The sequence below is a fragment of the Hydra vulgaris genome, chromosome 01 (assembly GCF_038396675.1).
Source record: "Hydra vulgaris chromosome 01, alternate assembly HydraT2T_AEP".
In the NCBI taxonomy this organism is placed as follows: Eukaryota; Metazoa; Cnidaria; class Hydrozoa; order Anthoathecata; family Hydridae; genus Hydra; species Hydra vulgaris.
Genome location: NC_088920.1, coordinates 51,902,432 through 51,929,212, shown reverse-complemented (window position 1 = coordinate 51,929,212; position 26,781 = coordinate 51,902,432). Strand labels below are relative to the sequence as shown.

At 27.5% G+C, this 26,781-nt stretch overlaps 1 protein-coding gene across 1 annotated transcript; it reads left to right on the top strand.

Moving 5' to 3' along the window:
• Nucleotides 1-12: 12 nt before the first annotated feature.
• LOC100206113 (ribosomal RNA processing protein 1 homolog B) lies at nucleotides 13-26,781 on the top strand. The gene is made up of 14 exons (XM_065788548.1): nucleotides 13-236; nucleotides 2,738-2,817; nucleotides 12,038-12,098; nucleotides 13,901-13,986; nucleotides 14,767-14,828; nucleotides 16,102-16,153; nucleotides 16,242-16,319; nucleotides 18,745-18,812; nucleotides 18,941-19,007; nucleotides 19,097-19,194; nucleotides 24,870-24,895; nucleotides 25,105-26,018; nucleotides 26,385-26,454; nucleotides 26,627-26,781. Exons 1-14 carry the CDS (start codon nucleotides 83-85, stop codon nucleotides 26,743-26,745), a joined length of 1,935 nt encoding a protein of 644 aa, XP_065644620.1. The 5' UTR covers nucleotides 13-82; the 3' UTR covers nucleotides 26,746-26,781.

Sequence of the window (26,781 nt, the reverse complement as noted above, 5' to 3'; positions counted from 1 at the left end):
GGTTTCCAGCTTCTTGAAATTACGTAATACGGCAACAAGGACTGATGCCGTAAAGCGAACTGTAATGTAAATACTTTAAAATATGGCGAAAGACACGAGGCCGCAAGAGAAAAATAGAGTTGGCAGCGCGGAAATTCATTTTGCAAAGAAATTAGCAAACAACGATAAGAAGATACGAGATCGAGCTTTTGTTAAATTAAAATCATGGTTGCTTGCAAAAGAAAAAACTAATGATGGTATAATTTTTTTACGATTATTTTATATTTGTTTTATACATTACGTGTATTTTATATTAGTTGACAATTTCAAAGTAAACAACTGCTATACACAATTCGAAATTGTTGGAAATCAGTATTTCATAATAGAAGGCATAATAAATAAAGAGGAAAATTTATTGAATCACTTTTTTTATTCAAAATACTTTGAGTTAATTGTAATGGCTTAAAAAATACCTCAAAGCCAACATCATCTTCTTTTAAGTAAAAGTACTGACGCTACTCTTTCTCTCTCCTCCTCCTGTTTTTATGATTGTTTATGAAATAATAAAACAGTAAAACGTACTTAAACTAAATATAAACTAGATACTAAAAGAATAATTTTACTAAAACGTATAAATTAATTTGAAGTATAAACTGAATAAAAAATAAATGACTTGAATAAAACATATAAACACTGGACTGAGTAGAAAATAAATATTAAACGAATTATTTTACTAATAACCGTAAAAATCAAACTAAATTAAAGTTGAAACAAATATTTTTACTAAAGTATATCAAAGTTAGTTATAATATAAATATACAAACAAAGAATCACATTAACTCGTTTGCTACCAGCCGAGCAAAATCTTTTTGTAGCGACCGCACTTTTTTTTTTTAATAAAACTTGAATGGTCTAACATTAACAATTAATTAAAATTCGAATAGTAAATCTCTTTAAAAGCATAACAAACTATACATCAATAGAAAGCTAAATAAATGTACTTTTTTAATTAAATAAGTTTTTAACATGCATCATTAAACAATAAGAAATTCAAAGTGTTTTTAACATTATTTTTTATAAATAGTAACTAAAACATTAGGTCCGAAACAAAACTCATTTAATAAATAAAAAGAGTATTTTTTCTTCAAAAGACTTAGGTAGTTACTTAGCTAAATACTTAGCACTTCTACAAGTTAAATTATACAGTGTTAACGCTGTTTTATTTTATATCTTAATTTAAAGAAGTTTTTTTTATGAAGGATTGTTCAAGATTTTTCAACTTTGTCAATTGATAACTTTTTATAATTACACAATATAGCTCTTATTTTTTCTTCAGGGTCGACAATGCTGGAGGGGGTGGGGGTTATGTTACCTCCCCCCCTACTTTTTTTCTAAAGGATGTTTTTTTTATATATATATGAAAAATTCTAGATATAGGAAACTTTTTTTTAGAAGTAGACAACTTTGACCCCTTCCCCCACTTCGAAAACCATTTCATCGGTCCTGTTCTTAATTATGTAGAGAATTAATTAAACCTTTAGAACAAAGAAAATAAAAGGTGTGTAGAATAGAAATTTATGTACAAAGTAAGATAAATTGAGAAGCATACTCGAAAGCCGCTACCAGCGGCTTGCAACAGTGAAAGAGTTAAACCATATAAACTAAATGTAAATTAAACATTAAATGAACAACTATTAAACCATATGAGCTAAATATAAAATGAGAAACTGCATCATACTGCCTTTATTTTTTCTCTACCTGCAAACTCTAATAATTACAAAATATGTATAATTGTGTCATAATTTTGGCTGGCTTCTAAAACGAAGTAATAATCAAGCAAGTAAAAAAAAATTATAAGTATAAAAAATATGTATTTTTTTGATTTTGATTATAGTTGTGATTTAGTAAAAAATTATATCTTTAAAAAAACAACAAATTTCTTTAAAAAAACAACAAAAAAATGCTATCTTAAAAAGAAATGTAATGATGTCATATACTGAAACTGTTATGAGTTACACGCGGATGGAATAAATTATCAAGTCTGCATATTGCGGCTAACATTATACAGACTCCAAGAACCAAAATTAAATGGAGACTGCGAGTTTGGACTAAAACGTAAATTTTAAAATTAATAGTGTGCATCATTTAGATTTATTAAAAAAAAATTTATCCTAAATGTTTTTTTTAAACATTTTCTTTAATATGAACACAACTTGTATTGGCACTTGGGGAACCCTTTAACATTACTTTGAAAATCTAAGTGATAACTTTTTTCTTAGTGAAAAAGCTTTTTTTTTAAGCGTTTTTCTTTGCTTTTTTCTTTGGAAGAAAATAAAACTTTAGTAGGTTGTTCAAATACAGATTTCTGATTAAAAATTTGTGAAATGCTGATTCGCGCTTATGGTAATATTTGCAATTTGATGTACTTATGCCAGTTTTTTAACTGCTTTGCATTTATGCCAATGTTTGCACTTAATTCTTTTGGCACACTTAGGCTAGTTTTTGCAACTGCTTTGCACTTGTGTTAGTTCGCACTTATGAAATTTGCACTTATTCATAATTATAATACTGAATTGTTACATTTATGTGTGTTTCACTTTTCTATTATGATGCATATAAACTGCAAAATCTTGTGACAAGGCCGAGGCTTGGTTTGTGCAAGATAATACATTTAAGCTTAAATTCATTAAAACAACAGAAACAAATATTATATTATACAACATGGTATTAACACAAAACAATATTTCTTTTCTTTCAGGTCTAAATTTTACAGAGCTTCTGAAAATTTGGAAAGGTTTGTTTTATTGTATGTGGTATTCTGACAAGCCACTTGTTCAAGTAAGTGCTAAAAATTTTCTATTTGCTCTTCTAAACTTTTAAATTTATTTTCAATTTGCATATGGCCATTAGATATGGCTATTAGGTAGATGTAAATACTCATAAAAGTATCAAGAGAACATAAATGGACAGATTTTTTTTATTTGCAAGATTTTGATAATATAACTTATTTAAAAATTATATCATACTTACATTTGAAAAACTTTAGAATGATTTTTCTGTCTCTCAGTTCTTTGGTTAGTTTTTTGTTTTGAATTTTTTTTAATTAAATTTTTATGTTTTTGTTTGCTTGTTTCATGTTTTAGTTTATCTAGATTTTTAATTTATTAGATGTCGTCACCTCACCTAAAGACAAAGTTGAATTGTATGCTAAGAGCTTTTCATCAATATAATCTCTTGATTCCACTAGTTGCGTTCTACCTGATATAGCCGGAAAAACAGGTTGATCGATTGCTTGACATTTGTATCACTCCAGCTTCTGTATCTAAAGTGATTTCCTGCTTAGACTCTTCTTACAGCTTGTGGTGTGGACAACATACCTAATGTAGTCTTGCAGAAGTGTTCTCCAGAGCTGTCATTTTTACTTTCAAAACTATTTAACAAGTGCTTATCAGAGTCTTGTTTTCCGGCATGCTAGAAAGCGCCATCTGTTATCCCTATTTTCAAAAATTCTGGAGAGCAATCTGATTCGTCTAACTATTGTCCTATTAGTCTTCTTCCTATCACCAATATGGGTTTTGATCTTTTTGTTCTACAACTGATTTGCTAACAGTATTAGCCGATAGGTTTTATTGTGCCTTAGATAGAGGTGAATAAGTTGAGGCTATCATTCTTGACATTTCTAAAGTTTTTGATAAAGTTTGGCATGCTGGTCTTCTTCATAAGCTTTCTTCTTACAGTGTATCAGGTAACATCTTTAAGAAAATTGAATCTTTCCTTTCCAATCGTAGTATAAAAGTTGTTCTCAATGGACAGCACTCTTCTTCATATCCTGTAACTTCAGGGGTTCCTCAAGGTTTTATCTTGGCTCTATACTCTTTTTAATTTACATTAACAATCATCCAGATATTCTCACATCTAAGGTGGCATTGCTGGAGCGGATCTTCCAATAATGCCTTTTCTATTTTAGACAAGGTCCAAAAATGCACTGTAAACATAGTTAGGTTATATAAACATAGGTTGGAGGTTGGCTGCAAGAGCATGCTCTTGCAGCCAACCTCCAACCATTATCACATTATCGTAATGTTGCTTCTCTTTTCTATAAATACTATAATGGGAGTTGCTCTAAAGAGCTAGCGTCTCTTGAACCATATACTAAAATTCATTCTCGTGTTACTCATCAATCAATTAAGTCTTATCCTTTTACTGTGACTGTTCTTAAGTGTTCTAAAAATTCTTATACGTCCAGTTTTTTTCCTCGAACATCAGTTCTTTGGAATTCGCTTCCTTCATCTTACTTTCTTGATTCATACAGTTTGCAATCTTTTAAGTCTTCTGTCAATCATTATCTTGCTCTACAAACTTAATAATAATAAACTAATAAATTTTTTCTCTTCCAGTAACTTTCAACTCTAATAGAATCAGTGAATGATAAAAAGGCAGAAGTCCAATAATGTAAACTTTCAGGAAACAAAAAAACTGCACTTTCCCCTGTAGTAAATTTTTGTTAATGGTTCAATAATTTTTTTTTTGATGGTGAAAAACATCCTCTTCACAAAAAAAAAGTGTTAAACCATTAGCAAAAATTTACAATGGGGAAAAATTCAGGTTTTTTTAGTTTTCTGGAAGTTTACATTGTTGCAATTCCGCCCTTGTAACATTCACCAATTCAATAGTCGTTGCTTGCAGCCTTGTTGGAAGCAAAGATGTTTAAAAAAAATGTTTAACTTATCATTTCTAATTTAGCTTTTTAAATATATATTTTTCTGTTATGTTAAATTCACACTTTTATGTTATGTCATAAGGTATTTAGTATTTGATGTTATCAAATAATAAATACCTTTCTTTCTTACATGTTTACTTTGTATAATAAACACGGTGACAAATACAAAATATTTAAAGATTTTGTCATTGATCATGGAGGTACTTTAAAAGCTGCAAAAATTAAGATGATTTTTGCTATTTTGCTTGAAGTCATCCAAGGTTATCCTCTAAAAAGCAATAACTTGAATATTATTTGTTTTAATATGTTTCACCAACTTGTTAATGATAGCCAACCACAAGTTTAGTTCAAATTTTTTTTTTAATGTTATCAACCTGCTTTAGCTGAAGGGGCCACTACTACTATTAAATTCAGCATTATTTAATAGTAGTAGTAGTGGCCCACTACAGTCGTGGAGACTACTTTTATATATATATATATATATATATATATATATATATATATATATATATATATATATATATATATATATATATATATATATATAAATCAACCCTCTACTACTACAGTCGTGGAGGCTACTTTTATATATATATATAAACCAACCCTCGGATTTAGGAAAAATGAGGTCAATCTTTTAGAGGTCCGAATCAGATCGAATTGCTGACCCTAGAACACTTTTGGTCAGCATTGCCAAATGCTGACCCTAATTCCAAGGGCTGATATATATATGTGTGTGTGTTTGTGTGTGTGTGTGTGTGTGTGTGTGTGTGTGTGTGTGTGTGTGTGTGTGTGTATTATATAGTGTGTGTATTATATAGTATTATATAGTGTTAGGGGAGAGAGATACAAATAAAGCTTAAAAAGTAACAGGTAACCTCCTCAACAATATATAGCGATATTTAAAGAACATCTCTTTATAATAATGCTAAATTTAATAGTAGTAGTAGTCATAGTGCCCCTGAATTTAATAGTAGTAGTAGTAGTAGTAGTAGTAGTACAGGCCTTCCCAGGAGAGGCGTGCGGTCGCACGCCTTGAGTGAACACGGATATATTTTTTTTTTGGATAACTCGGCCACGCTTTTTTAGCATATATTAAAAATAACGCATTTTTAAAAAGACGCTGAAAAAATCAAATTAAATTCGTTGTATTATTTTGTAATTTTTTTAATAATTTATTCTTTTCATTAATAAGGAAATAATAACATAAAAATAATATATATATATTTTTTTTTTTTGAATTTTTTTTTCTTATAACAAATTTTTATTTTTTTATTTTACATTTTTTTTTTTTGAATTTTAAATTTTTTCGCATAAGTATGTCTTTTTACAAAAAATAACTTCTAAGTTCTAGAAGAATTATTATCTACAAGGTTCTTGATAAGTATATGAATGTTTAGCTCATTCGGTTAAGACATTACAAAGCGCCGCGGAGACCCGGGTTCGCATCCCGCGTCGGCAGAGCATATTTTTCAAAATTGATTAAAAAAGTTTTCGGTCACATTTTCTGTTTATTTTTTCGACTTGTCTCAAATATCGTTGCTGAAAAAATCAACACCTAAAAATATATTATAAATAATTATAATATAAATAAATATAAATAAATAAATTTTTTTTTTAATGTTTACTAGACATAAAAAAAAAAATTGTAATAAGAAAAAAAAAATTTTTATAAATAAGTATAAATATATATATTTCATTTTTATGTTCATATTTTTATATTAATAATAGGAATAAATTATGAATAAAAATAATAAAATAATACGACAATTTAGTTAGGTTTTTTCAGCGTCTTTTTAAAAATGCGTCATTAATATATGCTAAAAAACCGTGGCCAAACTCTCAAAAAATATATATATGCGTGGTCACTCAAAGCGACCGACTGCACGCCTCTCCTGGGAAGGCCTGTAGTAGTAGTAGTAGTAGTAGTAGTAGTAGTAGTAGTAGTAGTAGTGCCCCTGGAGCGTATTTGACATGAAACTGTTGGCAGCCATTGCAACCACGATAATAGCGAGAAAAAGTTGCAGCACTTTTTTTAATAAAAAAGTGTGAGCAAACATGTATGCAAATATCTTCAAATTATGTAATGTTATAATATATTAAAATGTATTGAGTTTTACTGTTATACTTTCACTTAAAAATTGCATTACGTCAACATCTCCTTTATTTTGATTTATAGCATTTATTTCTGTTTTAAAAAGTAAAAATTTATTTCTGTTTTAAAAAGTTTTATAAAGTCTTTTGTTTGTTAAATAATTTTAAAATTTTCAACAGACAACACGCCTGTGTGGCATAGTGGTTAGCTCGTAGAGTTTCTGAAAATAAGCGCCTTGGTTCGAATCCTACCATTGGAACCTTATCTCTCTTTTTTAAAATATTTTTGATTTTTCTAAAATACAATATAAAAAACTTTTGAAGTTTTATTATATACATATGTCAAAATAATATTCACTATAACAAAAGAAAAGTAAAGAATTTTTTTAAAATTTCTCAAAACATCAAAACACCACTGTTTTGATGTTTTTAGAAATTTTAAAAAAATTCCATTTCTACTTAAATACCTTAAGCAAACACCTTTTTTTCATAATAAAGAAAAAAAAGGTGTTTGCCTAAGGTATTTAAGTAGAAGTGGAACTGATTTTATAGTGTTTTGCACTTTTATCCATTGTTCGTCCAAATCAAGGTTTTTAGGTTGCCAAGGTATTAGTAGCTTTTGACAATTTCAAGCTTTTTATAGTGGGGGAGAGAGAGCAAAACTTCGACCTTATAGCCTCAGTACTGACACCAGATGAGAATAAACAACAAAGTATAATATCCATTAATGTTATATAAGAACAATTTTTGTTGCAGTACACAATAACACTGGGTAAATTGTCAATATTATAAATTATTTTTTAATAATGATAAAAACGGAAAAATATCAAAGTTGTTGCAACAACAATAAACATCCAAACGAGTTTCTAAACTATCTTTAATTTGTTTGTTTTTTTTCGGGCTAAACATCTGTTTAACCAAATTGTTGCAGACTCAGTTAATTTTCTCCAAATTACAGTTGCAATTAATATTTTTCAATTAGAAAAAAGAATGCAACATTCAGGTATACAGTGTTATAATATATTAAGTTATTTACAATAATAATTTGTCAAATATCATATTTCTCGGAGGAGCCAACTTTATGCAGAAGACTTTCATTAGCAATCTTATATTTATAAAACTGTTCAAAGGTAAGATTCTTTATATTATACTTGGTGAGGACAATGCCCTTTAAGAGTCCACTAAAATTCTTTTCCTTTCCTTTGTCCATTGAGCATAAATCAACAATAAAACTATTTCAATATTTCCATTGCGTCCTGGGATACAGAAGAATACTTCACAAACTTCAGGCATCTCTGAGAAGCAATTTGCATTTGGACAGGTTTTAAAAAAAACTTGTGAATTTAAAAACTGCTTATTTTTGCCTTGAACAAATGATTTAAGAAAACAGTATTGGTCAAACAATTGTACATCATCCAAAATGATGCATTTTTTCTTCCAGTCATAAAATGCATACCAAAAGGTCATCAAATGTGCAGTCTTTTACTTTATTTAAATACATTCAACCAAAGCACTAAAATTCATCAAAAGGTTTCAACCACTTTTCTGAATAAAGAATGCATGCTTCATACACTAGCTTAACTTATGCTATATAGCATTTATGATCTTCTCTGTCACTTTCTTTAGGCTTTCTTGATATATCTATGACTTTAAGCGATAAAAAATTTTCATTTAAACAGTCTTTTAAAACTTCCGCAGTAGAGTGAAGAAGGCTAATATCTTCTAAAACTGACGTTTCTTCAATTACTGCAATATTTACTTGAAAGAGAAACATCAAGGAATGCAAAAACTAAAGATAAGCCTCTGAAAATTCATTCTCAAAAAATATTTATATTGTAACAGGTGGTTGATCTGCAGAAAGAAAAATAGTTTCAAAACATCAAATAACCTAAGCAATCTTTCAATAGCTGGAAACAAGCTTAACCATGTAGTTTTAGAGCGGTAGAGTAGTTGATGATAACTAATGTCCTCATATTTGCATAAATCTTTTAAAGCTTCTGTTCTAACTGTGTACATAGAAAAATAAATGAATATTTTCAAGATAACAGTTTCAACAGCAATCTTTATTATATCTGCTCCATGTTGTATGCAGTTGTGCAAAATGTGGGCAAAACATCCAACACCTACCAATGGTTTTTTTAAAACTTCCTTCAAGTAAGAGATTACATTTTTGCTTATTTTTTTATTAATGCCTCCAAAACATAACATTTGCATTAGCATTGTCTCCAGCAAAAGCAACACACTTAGACAACAAATCATGTTTGGAATGTTTCAGATGTTTTATTTGGTGTGTTATCTAATGTAAGAATTTTAGTTTAGATACCACCAGCCTTCCAGTGAAAGTATTAAATAACAATCTGAAATTTTTTCTGCGAAACGTGATAGCTAGCATCTACTTTACTTATTTAGCTAACATCTATTTTACTTTAAAAGAATAGATCTATACTGTTTTTTAATTCCTTTGCCATTGTATCGAACAACAATAAACGTGCAGAGTTAAAATTAAAGGATAGAGCGTCAAAAAAATCTTTTAAAAGTTTCAAGAATAGCTAAGTTTAAATAAGAAAATATATGTATAAAAAAACAAAACAAAGCATATAAAAAAATAAAAAACTTAAAATATTAAAAAAGCCGGACATTTTAAATGTTTTCAGCTTCACCTGTCAGACAGAGGACAAATTATGACAACTTGACCATGTTTTTATATAGTAAACTTTTTAAGAATTCGCAAATTAGTCTTTAGTGTTTTAATGTTGCATTAAAACACTAAAGACTAACACTAAAAACATTTATGAAAACATAATGCATGAAAGTCAAATTGAAAAACTAAATGAGTTGTGGCATGAAATGTGGCCAACAGATATTCTATCTGGTATTTAAATTATGAATAGTAAAGAATTTAATTTGGCAAAAAAAAAATTAAGTTGTTTAATTTATAGTAAAAAAAAAATTGTTGCTGTGTCTATATCTAAAAATAATTGAATTAAAAGAGAGTGTTTATTAGTTATTTAGAGAGATTTAATTTATTTAAATTATTGGAGATTTAAATTATTTACATTATTACATCAATAAACAATTAAAAAAGAGAAACGTAGTGTTTTGTCAAATTTACAAAAAGAAAAATACTTGTGGGATCTTTTTGACTAGGTTGGCAAAAGAACTTAAAAACTGAATAATCAAAAGTTTTTTAACACACTGTTCCAACAACATCTCACTTATGGAAAATCTGAAGTATGCCTTGAATGTGGCTTTCTTTCATTTTCAAATGTTGAATAACAAGCCTTCTCAGGAAATGTGTACAGTGGTTTTTTTTGGTCTTGTGTGTCCACACATTAGTATTTTATTTTAGACAACGTGGTCACGGCCGTTTACAAAGCAAAATTAACAATATCGGAAATTAAAATAAATGTAAATAGAAAAAAAATATTAAAAAATAATAATTTGATTTTTGTTTTTTTAGGGTGGTAGTTATTTTCAGCAACGAAATTGAATAAATCAAAGGAAAAGGAAAAAAAACAGTTATAAGTCAACATTAAAAAGAATGATTTTTGTTTTTAAAGAATGATTTTTTTTTGTAAAGAAGAAAGCAAAAATATAAATTACTATCTGTTTGTAAAATATATTTGTATTATTTTAATGTAACAAGTATATATTGTCCGTTTATGAATACGTCTATGTAATGCATGCATATTATATTTATTATATTTATTTTTTCTTTAGTATTCGCATGTTTAGCATATTTAGATAAGGCGTTTACTTTGTACACTGAAGGTCGGTGGTTCAATTCCCACCACTATCTATTTTTTCAATTGTTTTGTAAAAAATAGAAAAATTTGGGAAGTGCCCAACACTTCCCAAATTTTTTTGTTTTTTACAAAAATTAGAAACCACGTATATTCCAAGTAATATGTAAATGCCTTATCCAAATAAGCTAAACATAAGCATATTGAAGACCAAATAAATATATATATATATTTTTTTGTTGTTTTTTTGTTTTTGTTTTTGTTATTCATCTCCTCAAGGCCGAGAAGGCCACTACAGATGAGGAGGCTACGTAATAGTGGTTATAACCCTCTCTCAGCTCTATAACTCCGAAACACGAACCTTGAGGAACAAGGCCGCTGCGCGGAGAAACAAGTTGAGAGCGGTACTACCAGGGACGTGGTGGGGATCGAACTCGGAACCTAATTATATAATAAAAAAAGTTATACATAGTAGTTTATGCATGCATTACATAGAATTATTCATATACAGACAATATATTACATTAAAATTATACAAATATATTTTACAAACAGATAACCATTTTGTATTTTTGCTTTCCTCTTAAAAAAAAAAAATAAGAAAATCATTCTTTTTAATGTCAACTTTAAACGATTTTTTTTTAGTGTTGCCTTATCCAATTTTGCTGGTGAAAATAATAACCACTGTAAAGAAGTAGAAATAAAAGCAGTGCACAAATTATTGAAATTATTATTTTTTTCTATTTAAATTTATTTAATTTCCTATTTTGTTAGTTTTGTCTTCTTTGTAATAATAAAAAATTTAATTATTTATTATTATTACGCATGAGTATTTTATTATAAAATAAAATACTCATGCGTGTTCATATTATATTATAATTCACTATATCTATGTATTATGTCAGTTGCCTGTAAGTTCTTGTATGTTTATTTAATCATTAGTTTTATTTAGTTAAATGATAATTATTTTTTAAATTTCATTAAAAATGCAGTTGTTGTTGGAAGTCTTGTTTTTATAAAATAAATCGTACAAATTGTTTAAAAGATTTACATTTAAATAATATATAGTTAATCTATTTATTTATTTTTTAACATTTATTCAAATTTATGTATGCATAAAAGCATACATAAATTTGAATAGTCTCAAACATCTAAAAAGCTGTGCTCAAGTTGTCGCAACTAAATATTATATGCATGGTCAGGAGTAGAGTGTAATCGCACCTGCCTCCCGACCAAGCCTGGTTGTACTAACAAAATCTTGGCACTCTAGCTAATTAGTTGCAAACTAATGTTTTTTGAAACCATCAATATCAATTAATTTATAAATATTAAATTTTTCTAGTTTCTGTGTTTACATTTTACAATAATATGAAATAATAATATTAAAAGTTTTTTTAAAGATGTAAAATTATAATAAATTATAAATGAAATTATAATATAAGTATATTAATTTTCAAAAATATAATAAAAATAAAAAATTTATAATTTTTCTTTTTTCTAGGAAGAGCTTGCAGCAAACTTAGCAAATCTAATTCACATATTTGATAGATCTTCAAATAATGGTGCTTCTATATTTATAATACATAAATTAGTTTTAATTTTATGATTTTCATTTGTATTCATTTTGTGATATTTATAACTTGAATGTATATATTGAAGTTATTTCAAATTATTTAGTTTGGTATTTTGGTTAGATTTCTTTAGATGACATTTCACTTCTTTTTTTTTAATATTAATTTTAATTAAAAGCCACCTTGTTTCATTCACCTGCCTAATTTCTATTAATATAATTTTTATTTATATATGATAATAATATAATTTTTATTTGTATATGATATAGATCAATAGAAATGAATAAGCTTTTTTCTAAATAAGTGCCATGTGTACCACCATTTTCAAGTTGTCATTTTTTTTTTTTGAATTTTTGATTATGTCTGTCTAACCGATTGCATTGGTGATTCTCTTTTTTTAGTAACGCGATCAAGTTCTTCTTCAATACTTAAAGAATTACTTACAGACTCAGGTACCATTTCAGGTACCTTAATCAAATTCAGCATATCATAATAAACTGACCCTCTTTCTAGAGCAGGATTGGAACCATTTGATTTTTCCAGAATTTTTACCAAAAGTTTTCTACATTTAAATGAAGAAAACACTGTAATTATTTTATTATCGACTTTAATGGATCTTTGACTGTTATGCAGGTATTGCAGAGGTCTATTTATATCAGTTTGGCGTTCATGCATACAAACCATTAAAACTGCACACATTTCTTTGCCTGTTTTATTGTCAGCATCTTTTTATTTTGTAAGCATAAAATTAATGACTGTGACTGTAAATAGGTTAGAATCTCGGTGACATAGTGCTTCTATCATTGCATTAATGGGAACTTAAGTTGTAATAATACCTGATAATATTGTCACTTCATCATGTGACAGCTATAGAATTATCTTGGACTAAGTAAATATTAATTAATGATTTTTGTATACAGTTTTTTACTTTGTAAAATAGTTCAAACATTAACAGAAGGCTGCTCCACTGTATCTTGCAGTTCATTATTAAAGACAGTTATTTTTCAAACTCAGCCTTAATATATTTTTGTAAGATGTTGTTCTTGGAAGGTGATTGTCGAATTATTAGTAACAATTACTGTATTTTTTTATGACTGGCCCATAATGAAATTCATTTAGTTTATTTTTAGGTATTACATAATCATGATTGTACCCCAGTAAATCTTCCTCAATTTTGTAATTTTTGGATGAATCACTTTCAGAAAATTCATTTTCAAATTCTGGCTGATTTGCGTCAAATTCTTTTCTTGAGAACATCATTTACAATCACTTGACATCATTTGTCAAAAGGCAAAGAAAATCTCTCTTAACTGAAAATACAATTATATTTTGCAGTTTTATACTATTTTTAAATTATTATATATATATATATATATATATATATATATATATATATATATATATATATATATATATATATATATATATATATATATATAATAATTTAAAAATAGTATAAAACTGCAAAATATAAATGTATTAAAAATATGTTTTGAAAAAACAAAAACACTGGTAATTCTATTATATTGCGGTTTTTTCAAAAACAAAACTTAATGTACTTTTGCATTATTTTAATTGTCTTACCTTTTGGATGATATTAAAATGTAGCTTAATTGTTGAAGTCACTTAAATATTGTTGAAAGAGACTTTTCTTTACCATAAAAGTCTCTTTCAACTATAATATGAGAATATATATATATATATATATATATATATATATATATATATATATATATATATATATATATATATATATATATATATATATATATATATATTTAAATACAATTTAGGAATTCTTTTTTCAAAAGTCTTTTTTGTAACTATTGGCAGAGAATGGATAGGTATTGATCGATTGAGGCTAGACAAATTCTATTTTGTAAGTAAATTTTTATATTATTTTTTGTGCTTAATCTTTTATCATACAAACTGTTGCCATTTTAGCATTATTAGATAAGCTTATATTTAAGTTTAAGTTATACACAAATTATTTGTTCACCTATAAATATGTATTTTTATAATATAGTTAATATAAATATGTATTTTTTAATTGATTGTACTTAAAAATAAATTTGTAAGTAAAAAATATTAAACTGTTATTATGAAATATAAAAGAATTTTAACCCTGTATATTTAAGACCTTATTATATAGAGATGCTTCTATTCAACAGATAAAAATTGCTTACTGGGTAAAACTGTGAATCAAATATGATTATGACTAATTACTGTTTTTATTTTATGTCAATTGGTACATTGGTAGCTAAGGCTACTTATGGACATAAATACTCATATAATAATGCTGCTCATAAATGTTGTGTTCATGAGCATTTGATCTGTCTAGGCAAATGAAATACCCATGTACGTTTCTATAGTTACTAAAATGTTTATTGCAGTAGTGCAACAAGTTTCTACATAATACTAATAATGCTAATATTTAAATAGAAAATAAAATAATATACTAACACTTTCAATATCTTGTAAATTTTTTATTTGTATATGAATCAGTGTTTTTTAAAAGGGTGGGTTTGCTCAAAACTTCTTGAGCAAATCCTCCCCTTTTAAAAAAGCACTGATTCTCATAAGAATAACAAATGAGGTTCAAAAGATGAAATTATCTTTTATAACAGAATTTTTTTATAGAAGAGTTTTTTAAATTTAGCTCATCAAACGTTTTATTCACGAAACTTTAAAATGCTTGCAAAACTTAGAATGGAATTATCAGTAAGTTTCATATTTTCAGTTTGCCATTTTTGTTTTTTAAAAACTTTTTTTCCAAAGTTTTGTTTTATTGCTTTCTTTTTTATAATTTTAACTTTTTCATTTTCATGACTATCCTAACCTTTTATTATTTTGTAAAAAAATTAGCTCGAGATTTTACTTTTTTAATAATTGTAAAAAAAGTTGTGTATGTATGTATGTATGTATATATATATATATATATATATATATATATATATATATATATATATATATATATATATATATATATATATATATATATATATACAGGCCTCAGCGGGAGTAAATAGGCGAGAGAGTGGAGAAAAGCTATCCTAAAACAAACACGGCGAGCCATACAAGCTCCTCTAAACTGCTCCTCTAAACTGCTTTTTACAAGAGCTATCTTTTTATTTATATAAAAATTGCTTATTAAATACAAAATTTGGTTTTATACTTATATTGTAACATTAACATTATAAGCATATGTTTGTAATGTTAATGTTACAATATTATACACATAACAAGCATCATTTATTGTGCCATGAAAAAAATTCTTGAAATGTAAAATTTTTTTGCAAAAACCGTGCCTGTTTTTTGTCCAATGAATTAAATTTTTTTGACTTTGCGTTTTTCATTTTAGTTGCAATGATAATTATACTTTTGAGAAAAAAAAAAAACTTTGTCAGAGCTGTGAATTGCTCCTGTTAACTGTTTTAGGGAAGTGTCAGCAGGGAGCAAGAGCTAAAGCTCTCACTCCTTGCTGGGGCCTGATATATATATATATATATATATATATATATATATATATATATATATATATATATATATATATATATATATATATATATATATATATACATATATATATATTTCTGTTTTATTTTATGAAAATATTTAAATTATTTTATTTTTGAAAATTTATATATATATATGGGTTTATATACTGTATTATTTTACTTGATTGTTATTAAAAAATTTAAAATCTATTTATTTGATTTTTCAAATAACAAAATTAATGTAAAAATTAGTTATTAATGTAAAAATACATTGCTAGTTTTTTAGTCATTTGACAATCAAAACCAGAAAATTAATTACTTGCTCCAATGCTCCTTTAGTGTGTCTAAGGGGGTGGTAAATTATCAGTGATTCTGCTGGGCATAATAACTGTTGTTTGGTTGCTTTTTATGCAGATGGTACAATAATGAAAGTTTTGTGAATGTGATTTTGTTTGTTTTTTATTTATTAAATAAAAATTTAAACAATATCCTTACAGAAACGTTTTGCAACACAGCAAATTTCTCACAGAATGTTTTTTAGATGAAAAGGTATGTCTTGTTTGTTATTATTTTTAGGTATGCATATTTTTTTCTGTTTGTGGTTTAGTTTTGCAAACACAAGTTTTTTTATATTTAGTTTCCAGATAGCTTAAAAATTTATTTAACAGAGAAGACACTTCCTGAACTTTCTGTTTTAATTGACAGCAGCGATAAGGTTACCTTATTTTTTATTCTCATTTTTTCATGAAGGTAGGTTTAAAGATTAAATTTCAACATTTAAGTGAAAATTTGATTTTAAAAATTATTTAACAATTGCAATAAAACACTACAGTCAAAACTATATAATGAGTCTAAAATATGCATAAATTAAAACATTTTATACCTCACACCTGTTTTTTTGACACTAAGAACTATTAGTGTTTTTAAATATTTACGTTAGAAGTTTTTCGTAAGATTTTATTTAAAAGTTCTTTTTTCGCTATTCCAATGCTATATTGCACTTTTTAAAGTTTGTTTAATACCTTTAAGAATTTAACTATCCAAAGCCACAACTTATTCGTTTTTTAAAACTTTGATCAAATTTTTAAAGTTAATTTTTTCAACAATGGTCAAAATATGCTGTTTCCTTGGCAAAATCCAACTTGTTGTTCCTGTCTAATAATCAATCATAATCATTTTATTGTTGCTTCATGCATCAGGTATTCCATGAGAAAATATATCAAATCTTTCAGGTATGTAATCCACCATATTAGATTTGTTTAATGCTTTGTTGGAGCTATTGCTTATTAAGCAAAGATTGCCTTAAAATCAGTTGATAAGTTTAGTGAAGAATAATAAAAATATAAAATATTTAAAATATAAAATACTTATTGACCTCTCCTTTGAGGTTGCGGAATTCAATTCAACTTTATTCATCGGCCAAGAAGGGATAATTATTTTTGGATTCCTTAACATATCCTAAATATGTTAAAAATACTGTCATCTTTATCAGCATGCAACATTGATACCAGGTGATTTGTCTAAATAGATACCAGACATAGATGTCTAAATAGATACCAGACATAGATACCATTTGTCTATTTATTTTTTTTGCCATAGTAGTATGATTTTTATTATAGGAAGTTAACATTGACAAAATAACAATAAGCATTATCTATGAATGACAAAGCATAAACATAATAGCAATATTTGTATAATTGAAGACTTTAGTGCAAAAACAAGGTAACTCCATTTTTCACAAATTGTTCAGGAAAGAAAAAACTAATTAATTTTGAAAATAGGGAATAATCAGTAGTGATGTAATGGTAGATTGCTCGTCGCATAAGCGAGAAGTTCCGAGTTTGATTCCCACCATGTCCCTGGTAGTACCGCGTTAATCAAGGTTTGTGCATTCATACATGTGCAAACACAGTAATGACTAAAAATATCTAACCGCAAAACATTTATAGTGAAAAACTGTTTTTGCACTGTATTGTGTACATATTTATTACAAGAAAATGTTTTAGTTCAAAAGACAACATATATATAAAATAAGTCACAGTATAAAACATTTTTTAGTACTTTGTATGAGCTCCTCAAACTAGATGCATGGTACGTGCTTAACTTTCACTTGTCTGAGAACACCACACACTGCCACATTTTACTGGTCCTGTTTATTTTATATTTTTATAATATATATAGGATCTATATATTTTGTGTTCTTTGCAAAACTATTGGTGATCACTAATATGTTATTTAGAAAGGTGTGACTAATTGAGCACAGTATGATCAAAGATTAAAGTTCAAACTGTGCAAGCACTAACATTGACACTAAGAGGCAGGTGGTTCTAAAGTTGAGAGCTTGAAATTTGTTTGTCTTTTGCAACCCAAATTGCACATCGTGTTGTCTGTTATTGAAGTGGTAATTCTTGGTCTTCCATAGGATTTTTCTGGATTGATGCCATCTGTTGACCATTGTTATGTTATACCTTGTTTAATTTGATAGTGCCTAAAAGTTAAAATGAATCTTCCATATATTTGTTGTTTTTCAAGGTAGTTTAATGAACTGTTTTTTATCTAATTGTTGAGATATGGTGTTATTTGAACCCCGTCTACATAATCTTTGGCTATTTTAATAAGATGACTTTTTTTTATAACAGTTTTTGAAAAATGTATTTATCAGGAAATAAATTTTTTGTGAGGTTCATAGCAGATTATTTTTGCCCTACATAAAAAATCCTTTAAATACATCAGAGATAATGGTTGATGTTAGAGTTTTCATTTATTTGAACATTGGTTATCACATTTACGGTGAACTTGTAACTCATAAAATTCATTCATTTTACAACTTGTGTGCCTATAGTTAAAACTATTGTTTGCATATCACTTATTATTATTAACGGTCTTTATGGCTCACTCTGTCATCTATTATCACTTTTATGATTTGTTTGATAATTGCTTATACTGTTATAATTGCTTAAAATTTTGTTTTATATGTTATTATATGTGTGTGTGTTTTTTTAGATTTTTATAGATGACAACTTTGCATAGTTTTAAATATATATATATAATATATATATATATATATATATATATATATATATATATATATATATATTTAAAACTATGCAAAGTTGTCATCTATAAAAATATATTTACAGATACCAAAGGAAGATGCATTGGTGTTACTTGTTGAGCCATTTTTAACTGCTATTGCTTACACATTAAGGTAGTTTCGTAGATTGTAAAACAAAGTTACCAAACTGCTGAAGTTGTTGTTATAGTTTAAAGGGGTTTTCTTAAAATAATTCAAAGTTGTTAAAAGTAATATCATATATAAATATCTCATTACTTTAGTGATTCAGTGTTTAAAGCTGTTCGTGAAGAAGTTTTAAATAAAATTGAAGCTCTCGAAAATATTGAAGTATAGTTTTGTTATAAATATTTTAAAATAGCTTTAAATTTTAACTTTTTTAAAACATTTTTTTTTTTATCTCTTTTCTTTTTTTAAAGATGCCCTTAAAGTTAATAGCTGATCGTCTTACTACTTTGGCAGCTGAAAAAGTTGTTAAAACAAGGAATAGAAAGGTTTTGCATATATATGCTAGAAGGTAAGTTTTCACAATTATAAATATTTGAGAACACTTTAAAGATATTTTTGAATGATAATGACCCATAGATGGTTCTCAAATATATTTTGAGAACCACTTAATCAGTTTTGATAGTTTTTGCTAATTCAAAAGAAAGTTAAGAATCTTTTGAAGAAAGTTTTTTAATTCTTTAGAAAGAAGTTTTAGACTTGATCAAAAAGTGATCAGGGAATCGATGTCCAGAGTTCTCTGTTTGATGTTTAAAGTACTCTGTTTGGGATATCAAAAAAAATTGGTTTTCTCAAGTTGTCAATCTAATAAGTCAAAAAGAGATTCCAGCTCAACAATTTTATGACCCGGAAAGGAATGAAGAAAGTTTGCAAGAAATTTATGATTTAGCAAGCCGTTTGTTTTTGTGGTTCCAAAATTCAGCTATTTTTCACAAAGTTTATTGTCTATTATTTGAAAGCAAGATGACATCTTCTGGTCTGATCTTGTATCTAGCTATTACTCAAGAAGTGTAATCAAATAGCATTAACAAAATTGCACTTAAACATAAATCCACCAAAGATGACACAAAATCGTCCAATCAAAATATTTTAACAAAGCAAGGCCAAAGTCGTGACAGATATCAATAAATTTCACTGAATTTTGGTTGTGGTATCTTAAATTTTTTGAAGACTGTAGCACAAAAGTTCATGCAAGGTGACAGCACAAAATTAAAGAAATATTGTGATCATCTCGAAGATGATTTCTTGAGTGGTTCTCAAAATATTTCAAAAATCATGGGCCATTATCATTCCAGACAGTCATTATATATTTATGCACACGCACACATAGATATATATAAATATATATATTTATATATATATATGTTTATTTATATATATATATATATATATATATATATATATATACACATATATATATTTATTTTTATATATATTTATATTTATATATATGTATATATATATTTATTTATTTATATTTATATACAGTATGCAAAAAAAATAATCGTACACTTAAAAAAAATCATAATTTTAAAGATTGAAAAAAAATTTGTTGTCCGTTAAAATATTTAAAAGTTTTTTTTAGATATCTTATCAAGTATTGTTTTGAGAATTTATTTGTGTATTGGTGAATTAGTTGCTTTTCAAACCTATTGAATTTTACACAATTGATCTAATAATGCATAAAATTTACTGCAAAAAAAATACAGTTCATAATAATGTCAAATTGATCAAATACCATGGAAATTAGTATCGAGTGGGTCCTCCTTTAGCCTTAATGGCCTCATCTAGATATTTTGGCATTGAGCTGATCAAATTTTGGGTCTCTTCTGTTGTTATTTTATCTCATGCCCTCATTATAGCTTCTTTTAAGTTGACTTACACAAATAAGTTCTTAAAGCAATACTTGATAAGATATCTAAATAAAACTTTTAAATATTTTAACGGAAAACTCATTTTTTTAATGCAATCTTTAAAATTATGATTTTTTTTTAGTGTACGATTATTTTTTTTGCATACTGTACATATATGTAATATATAGATATATAATATATATATATATATATATATATATATATATATATATATATATATATATATATATATATTATATATATATATATATATATATATATATATATATATATATATGTGTGTGTGTGTGTGTTTTTTACTAATTAATTATTGCTCTGTTCTTTAAGAACATTGAGCACTCTATTTGTAAAATACACTAACATAATTTACATATATATATATATACACTGAGGCATATTTGTTTAGGCGCATCAAATTTTTTCTCTTTATCATAATTCTTTTCTATGTATTGTCAACTGATATGCATGCAAGTTATTATCAAAATAATTGTATTGTTGTGGGCTAATAAAAACCACAATAAAATTTTTTCTATGTGTCTTTATTAACATGAGAGTATGTTTGATATACAAAAGCACATTTTTTAATTGGAATATATCTATAGACGCAATCAGGTTAATAAGGGTAATTATTGAATTCTTAATCACTTTTACACAATAAATTGATAAATTTTAGTGTAATTTGATCTTTTGCTCTGCCAGTATCATTTTTATTGCATTTTACGAAATGCCTAAAGGAAAGTATTTGACAAATGCGGAAAAAATACAAATTAATTTATATCGTGGCTCAGAAATCTCACCAGCACTTTCTATACGAGAAAAAGCATGAAAAATTGGAAGATCTGACCATGTTGTACGAAACTACATTGCAAAAGGTGACAATTATGGTGTACAAAAAGCAACAAACGGCAACAAAGTATTAACAAATCGACAAATTAATCGAATTTGCTTCAAAACAACCAAAAAAAAATTGAATGCAACACAAATAAAGGATAAATTATTGTTGCCTGTCACCAATAAACATGTTGCACATATTCTACGTACAACACCAAATGTAAAGTGGAAGAGACTACACCAAAAACCAATGTTAAAAAAACACCATAAAATTGCTAGATTACAGTTTGCTAAAAACCATATGCATTGGACTCATGAGTGGCAAAACGTAATATTTTCAGATGAAAAAAAGTTCAATTTAGATGGTCCGGACTCTTACAGTTGTTATTGGCATGATCTAAGAGGAATAAATGACCCACAAACAAAATGAAATTATGGAGGAGGATGTTTAATGATTTGGGGTGGATTTTCTTATTCAGGAAAATTGACTCTGTGTTGTGGTTTACCTAAAAAGAACTCAATAAAGTATACAGAAATGTTAAATGATGTTCTCATAACTTATATGGATGAAAACATGGACGATAATGCCATATTTCAGCAAGATAATGCTGCAATTCACACATCTAGGCATTCTATGAAATGGTTTAAAAACCACAACATCCCGGTTCTCGAATGGCCAGCTTGTAGCCCGGACTTAAATCCAATCGAGAAAGTGTGGGAAATGCTATCAAGAAAAGTTTATGACGCTAAAGCAGCTGAACACCAATTTAAAACTGTTACTGAGTTAAAGTGTAAAATCCTTGAAGCTTGGTCCGAGTTGGATCAAACTACACTTCAACGACTAGTGGAGTTGATGAAAGGCAGAATTTTTGAGGTGATCCAATGTAATGGAGGACATACGCATTACTAATTTCCATCTTTTAATGTCAAAAATATGACTGCGTCTATAGATTTATTCCAATAAAAAAATGTACTTTTGTATGTCAAACATACTCTCATGGTAATAAAGACACATAGAAAAATTTTTTTTGTGATTTTTATTAGCCCACAACACAACAATTATTTTGATAATAACTTGCATGCATATCAGTTGACAATACATAGAAATAAATCAAGATAAAGAGAAAAAAATTGATGCGTCTAAACGAATATACCTCAGTGTGTGTGTGTATATATATATATATATATATATATATATATATATATATATATATATATATATATATATATATATATATATATATATATATATATATATATATATATATATATATATATATATATATATATATATATATATATATATATATATATATACACACAGTATTGGACAAAACATTTGCAACCAACATCGAACAATGCTAAAAAGTGTTCCTAATTTTACATGTCTTAAAAACAAAACGAACTATACTACCACAGCAAACAGTTTAGGAGTCTGGAGTCATAGCATGCCATGACATGAGCAATCAGCTGACAGGTGACAGCACACAGGCAGAATTTCGTTGACAAGTGCCATTTTGCAGCGGACAAAACAAGTGCAACTTTTTTGGTTTGTTTCATTTTCTTAAGTCTGGTCCGTGTCAATGCCACGAAAGTTTTTTAATAAATAAAGGAATTATCCAGAAGTTTCCAGAAGCATGCAGAAGTTTCCAGAAGCATGCAGAAGTTTCCAGAAGAAGCATCTGGAAGCATCCAGAAGTATCCAGAAGCTTCCAGAAGCATCAAAAAGAAGCATCTAGAATCTTCCAGAACAGGTTCACAGAGGTTCATTTTACTATATAAGAGACATGTAAATCGACATGTAATTCAGTCAGTATATGGAAGTCAATCAGTCAGTTTTATCAAGACAGTTTATCGAAGTGAGTTTTATCAAAATGTTTTATCGAAGAACATCAATACAAGAAGTGAAATACAACAAGTGTTTTATTACATCAATACAGTCCACATCCAAAGATGTTGTGTTCCACAGAGCATTATTGTATCATCACAAGGTAAATGTAAGCCTTAAGCTTAAGCCAAGGTAAGATGGTAAGCCTTGAGAACCGTGATTATTTATTTTTTATTATTTTTATGACTTCAAGTGCAAAAATGGCTCCCGATAGTCTTGGATTGGAAGTAAGAAAGAAAATTATTGGCGATTACGTAAGTGGAATGTCACAAAAAAGTATTTGTGATAAATATCGCGTAAAAAAATGGACCGTATCAAGACTATGTTCCAAATATCGTCCTACGGGGAAGTTGGCAGCAGATAACAAAGGTGGAAGTCCGCGTTCCACCACTTTTAGAGAGGATTCTATGATCGTCAGATCCATCAAGAAGAATCCCTGGGTATCATCAGTCGAGATACAAAAGCAATTAGAGTTACCTGTATCGGACCGAACAATCAGACGACGTGCAGTTGAAGCCGGATTGTTTTCTCGACGCCCTGCAAAGAAACCGCTGATTTCACTAAAAAACCAGAAGAAAAGACTCATGTTTGCTACATCTCATATTGACTGGAATGTGCAGAAATGGCGAACTGTCCTGTTCAGTGATGAATCGAAGTTCAACATCATTGGGAGCGATGGCATTTGCCGTGTACGTGATCTGGGGGTGTTTTTTGCTAACAGTCTGGGTCCAATACATTAAAACGATGGAATAATGGACCGTTTCATATATAAAAATATCCTGAAAGATGTTATGTTACCTCATGCTGAATGGAATATGCCAATAAAATGGGTTTTTTCAGCAAGACAAAGATCCGAAACACACTGCAAAAGTAGTCAAACAGTGGTTTCAAGACAACCACCTATCGGTGATGGATTGGCCGCCTCAATCTCCGGATCTCAACCCTATCGAGAACCTGTGGGAGATCGTCAATCGCAGAATTAATGGTAAAGGTGTTCGTAATAAGGATCAACTGTTTGAACAAATCCAAAAGGCCTGGGCAGCGATTCCACAAAGTTTCATTGATCACCTGATCGATTCCATGCCTCGAAGATGCAAGGCTGTGATCGACAACAAAGGATTTGCCACGAGATATTGATAGCGAAATACAGCTTGGTCAACATTTTGTCGAGTTGCACTTGTTTTGTCCAGAAGGAAATCAACTTTTTTTAATACTTTTGAATAATTTATTAATTTTCGTGTACAAATAATGAACTTTATGATGAATAAAACTTGAAGAACTTAGTCTCTAAACAGTTACATAGTTATTTCTCTAAATTGAAAAAATGCAGCACTTTTATATAAAGAAACTAAATTAGCATTATTTGGTTGCACTCGTTTTGTCCGATACTATATATATATATATATATATATATATATATATATATATATATATATATATATATATATATATATATATATATATATATATATATATATATATATATATATATATATATATATATATATATATGTATATAGATATGGATATATAATATATATATAGATATGTATATAGATATGGATATATATATATATATGTTTAAATTTTAAGGTTCCATGAAGCTGATTCTGTTGAAGGTAATTTGATATATTTAGTCATAACACTCAATAAGGCTATTAGGAAACGTTGCTGATTATGTCATGCTAAAATAGAAGTCTTTGGGGGTCTCCAACTCTCACACACACTATTGAGTTATTTAAATATGAATAATAAATACAGCTTCAATATTTTCACTGTTAAATTTTTCTGCTATTTGATTTTTTTATAAAGATTAGTTTTTCTTTAGGTACTAAAAGTAAATTAAAGAATAAAAGTGAAGAAAGCGTGATTTTGGAGCAGCCTATTATTAAGAAGAAGAAAACAGGAGACACAGAAACGTGTAATGATGTTAGCATGCAGAAGTCAAAGAAAAAGAAGAAAAAGAAAAAGAAACTTTCTCAAGTCGAAAGTATTGGTACAGAGTTAAATAATAACTTAGAAAAGTGTTCCGATGATAAAACTAATAGTTTTACTGAAACGAATATAAATATTGCACTTACTTCTGATGAAAATGATAATAGTTCTTGTCGTGTTAATAATCATGCTCCTCTTATTAGTTCTTCTAGTTTTGCTTCACAGGTTGATTCCATTAGCCTTCCTCCGTTAATTAATACTATCAATCCTGCTCTACAAGTACGCTCGAATAGTCCTGTTCAAGATGTTGATTCAACTGATATTGCTATGCAAGTTGAATCTGAACATTCAAGTGAGAAATTAACCTGCTTAGTTAACGATACGGTAAAACAAAAATTAGATTTCATGTCAGATTTCGAACCTGTTGATAATCAGTCAATATCTGAGTCAACTGATAATACTACCATAAAAAATTCACTTCAAACACCGACAGATATTACGAGCGAATCAAACAGAAATAATGAAATTATTTCTGTAGATCAACAGTTGTGTCACTTAGTTGACCAGTCTATTAAAAATGATGACGATAAAACTGAAAAGACTTCTCAAAACATAAAGAAAGACTCTGTAGAAAAAGAATTAAAGGAAGTTAAAAGGGAGCGTAGAAGTTTACGAAAAAAAAACAATGATAAAGGCTCACCTAAATCGTTAGTTACTTATATAAAAACACCTGTAACAAAAGCATTTCTTAATAGGCAGATGCGAACAATATCTGGAAAAATTAAAAATGAGACAGATACTACTTCGGTTAGTTTTATGTACTTTGCCGATCATCGTTAAATTATTATTATTTGTTTATTTTAAGTATATTGCTTAGTAACCTATACATCGTCGGTATACAAGGGAAGTCCAAAAACATCATTTTGCGATAATGAACAAATAAGTTTTTGCGTAATAGTTAAAAAAATAAGTTTTTGTGTAATAATTGAAATAAAAATTCTTAATAACTCATTAATAATTGATTTATTAAATTTGTGTGGTATATCGAACAAGATAAAATTTTAAATACTAAATAATGGTATAAATAACTCCGTACTACCAAAAATGGACTTTGTGCATTTCCCTTGTATACCGACGATATTATTATATATTATTGAATTTTTATCCATTTAGACGGATTTCACGACTCCTCAACCTGAAAAAAGAAAAGTTCGAATAGAACTTTCAAAAAATATGGCTGTGGGTAAGTAAAAAACCTGTAAATAAGTTTTCCAATATATATATATATATGTATATATATATATATATATCTATATATATATATATATATATATATATATATATATATATATATATATATATATATATATATATATATATATATATATATATATATATATATTTATATGCTTTAGGTCACAAAGAATTAAAGATAAGTCCTTTACCAGCCTTCAATCCTTTACTCCAACCCAATAAAAGCGCAATGAAAGTTTACTCGACACGATCTAGAGCCAAAGCTTCGGATTTTATGTGAAATATAATTTTGCTATATGGAGTTGAATGTGTAAAA

Excerpts from the sequence above, each read along its gene's own strand:
- LOC100206113 (XM_065788548.1), top strand. The coding sequence starts at position 83 with ATGGCGAAAGACACGAGGCCGCAAGAGAAAAATAGAGTTGGCAGCGCG. Across the intron at positions 14,829-16,101 it reads AACTTAGAATGGAATTATCA|AAACGTTTTGCAACACAGCA; the intron begins GTAAGTTTCATA and ends ATATCCTTACAG. Across the intron at positions 26,455-26,626 it reads TTCAAAAAATATGGCTGTGG|GTCACAAAGAATTAAAGATA; the intron begins GTAAGTAAAAAA and ends TATATGCTTTAG.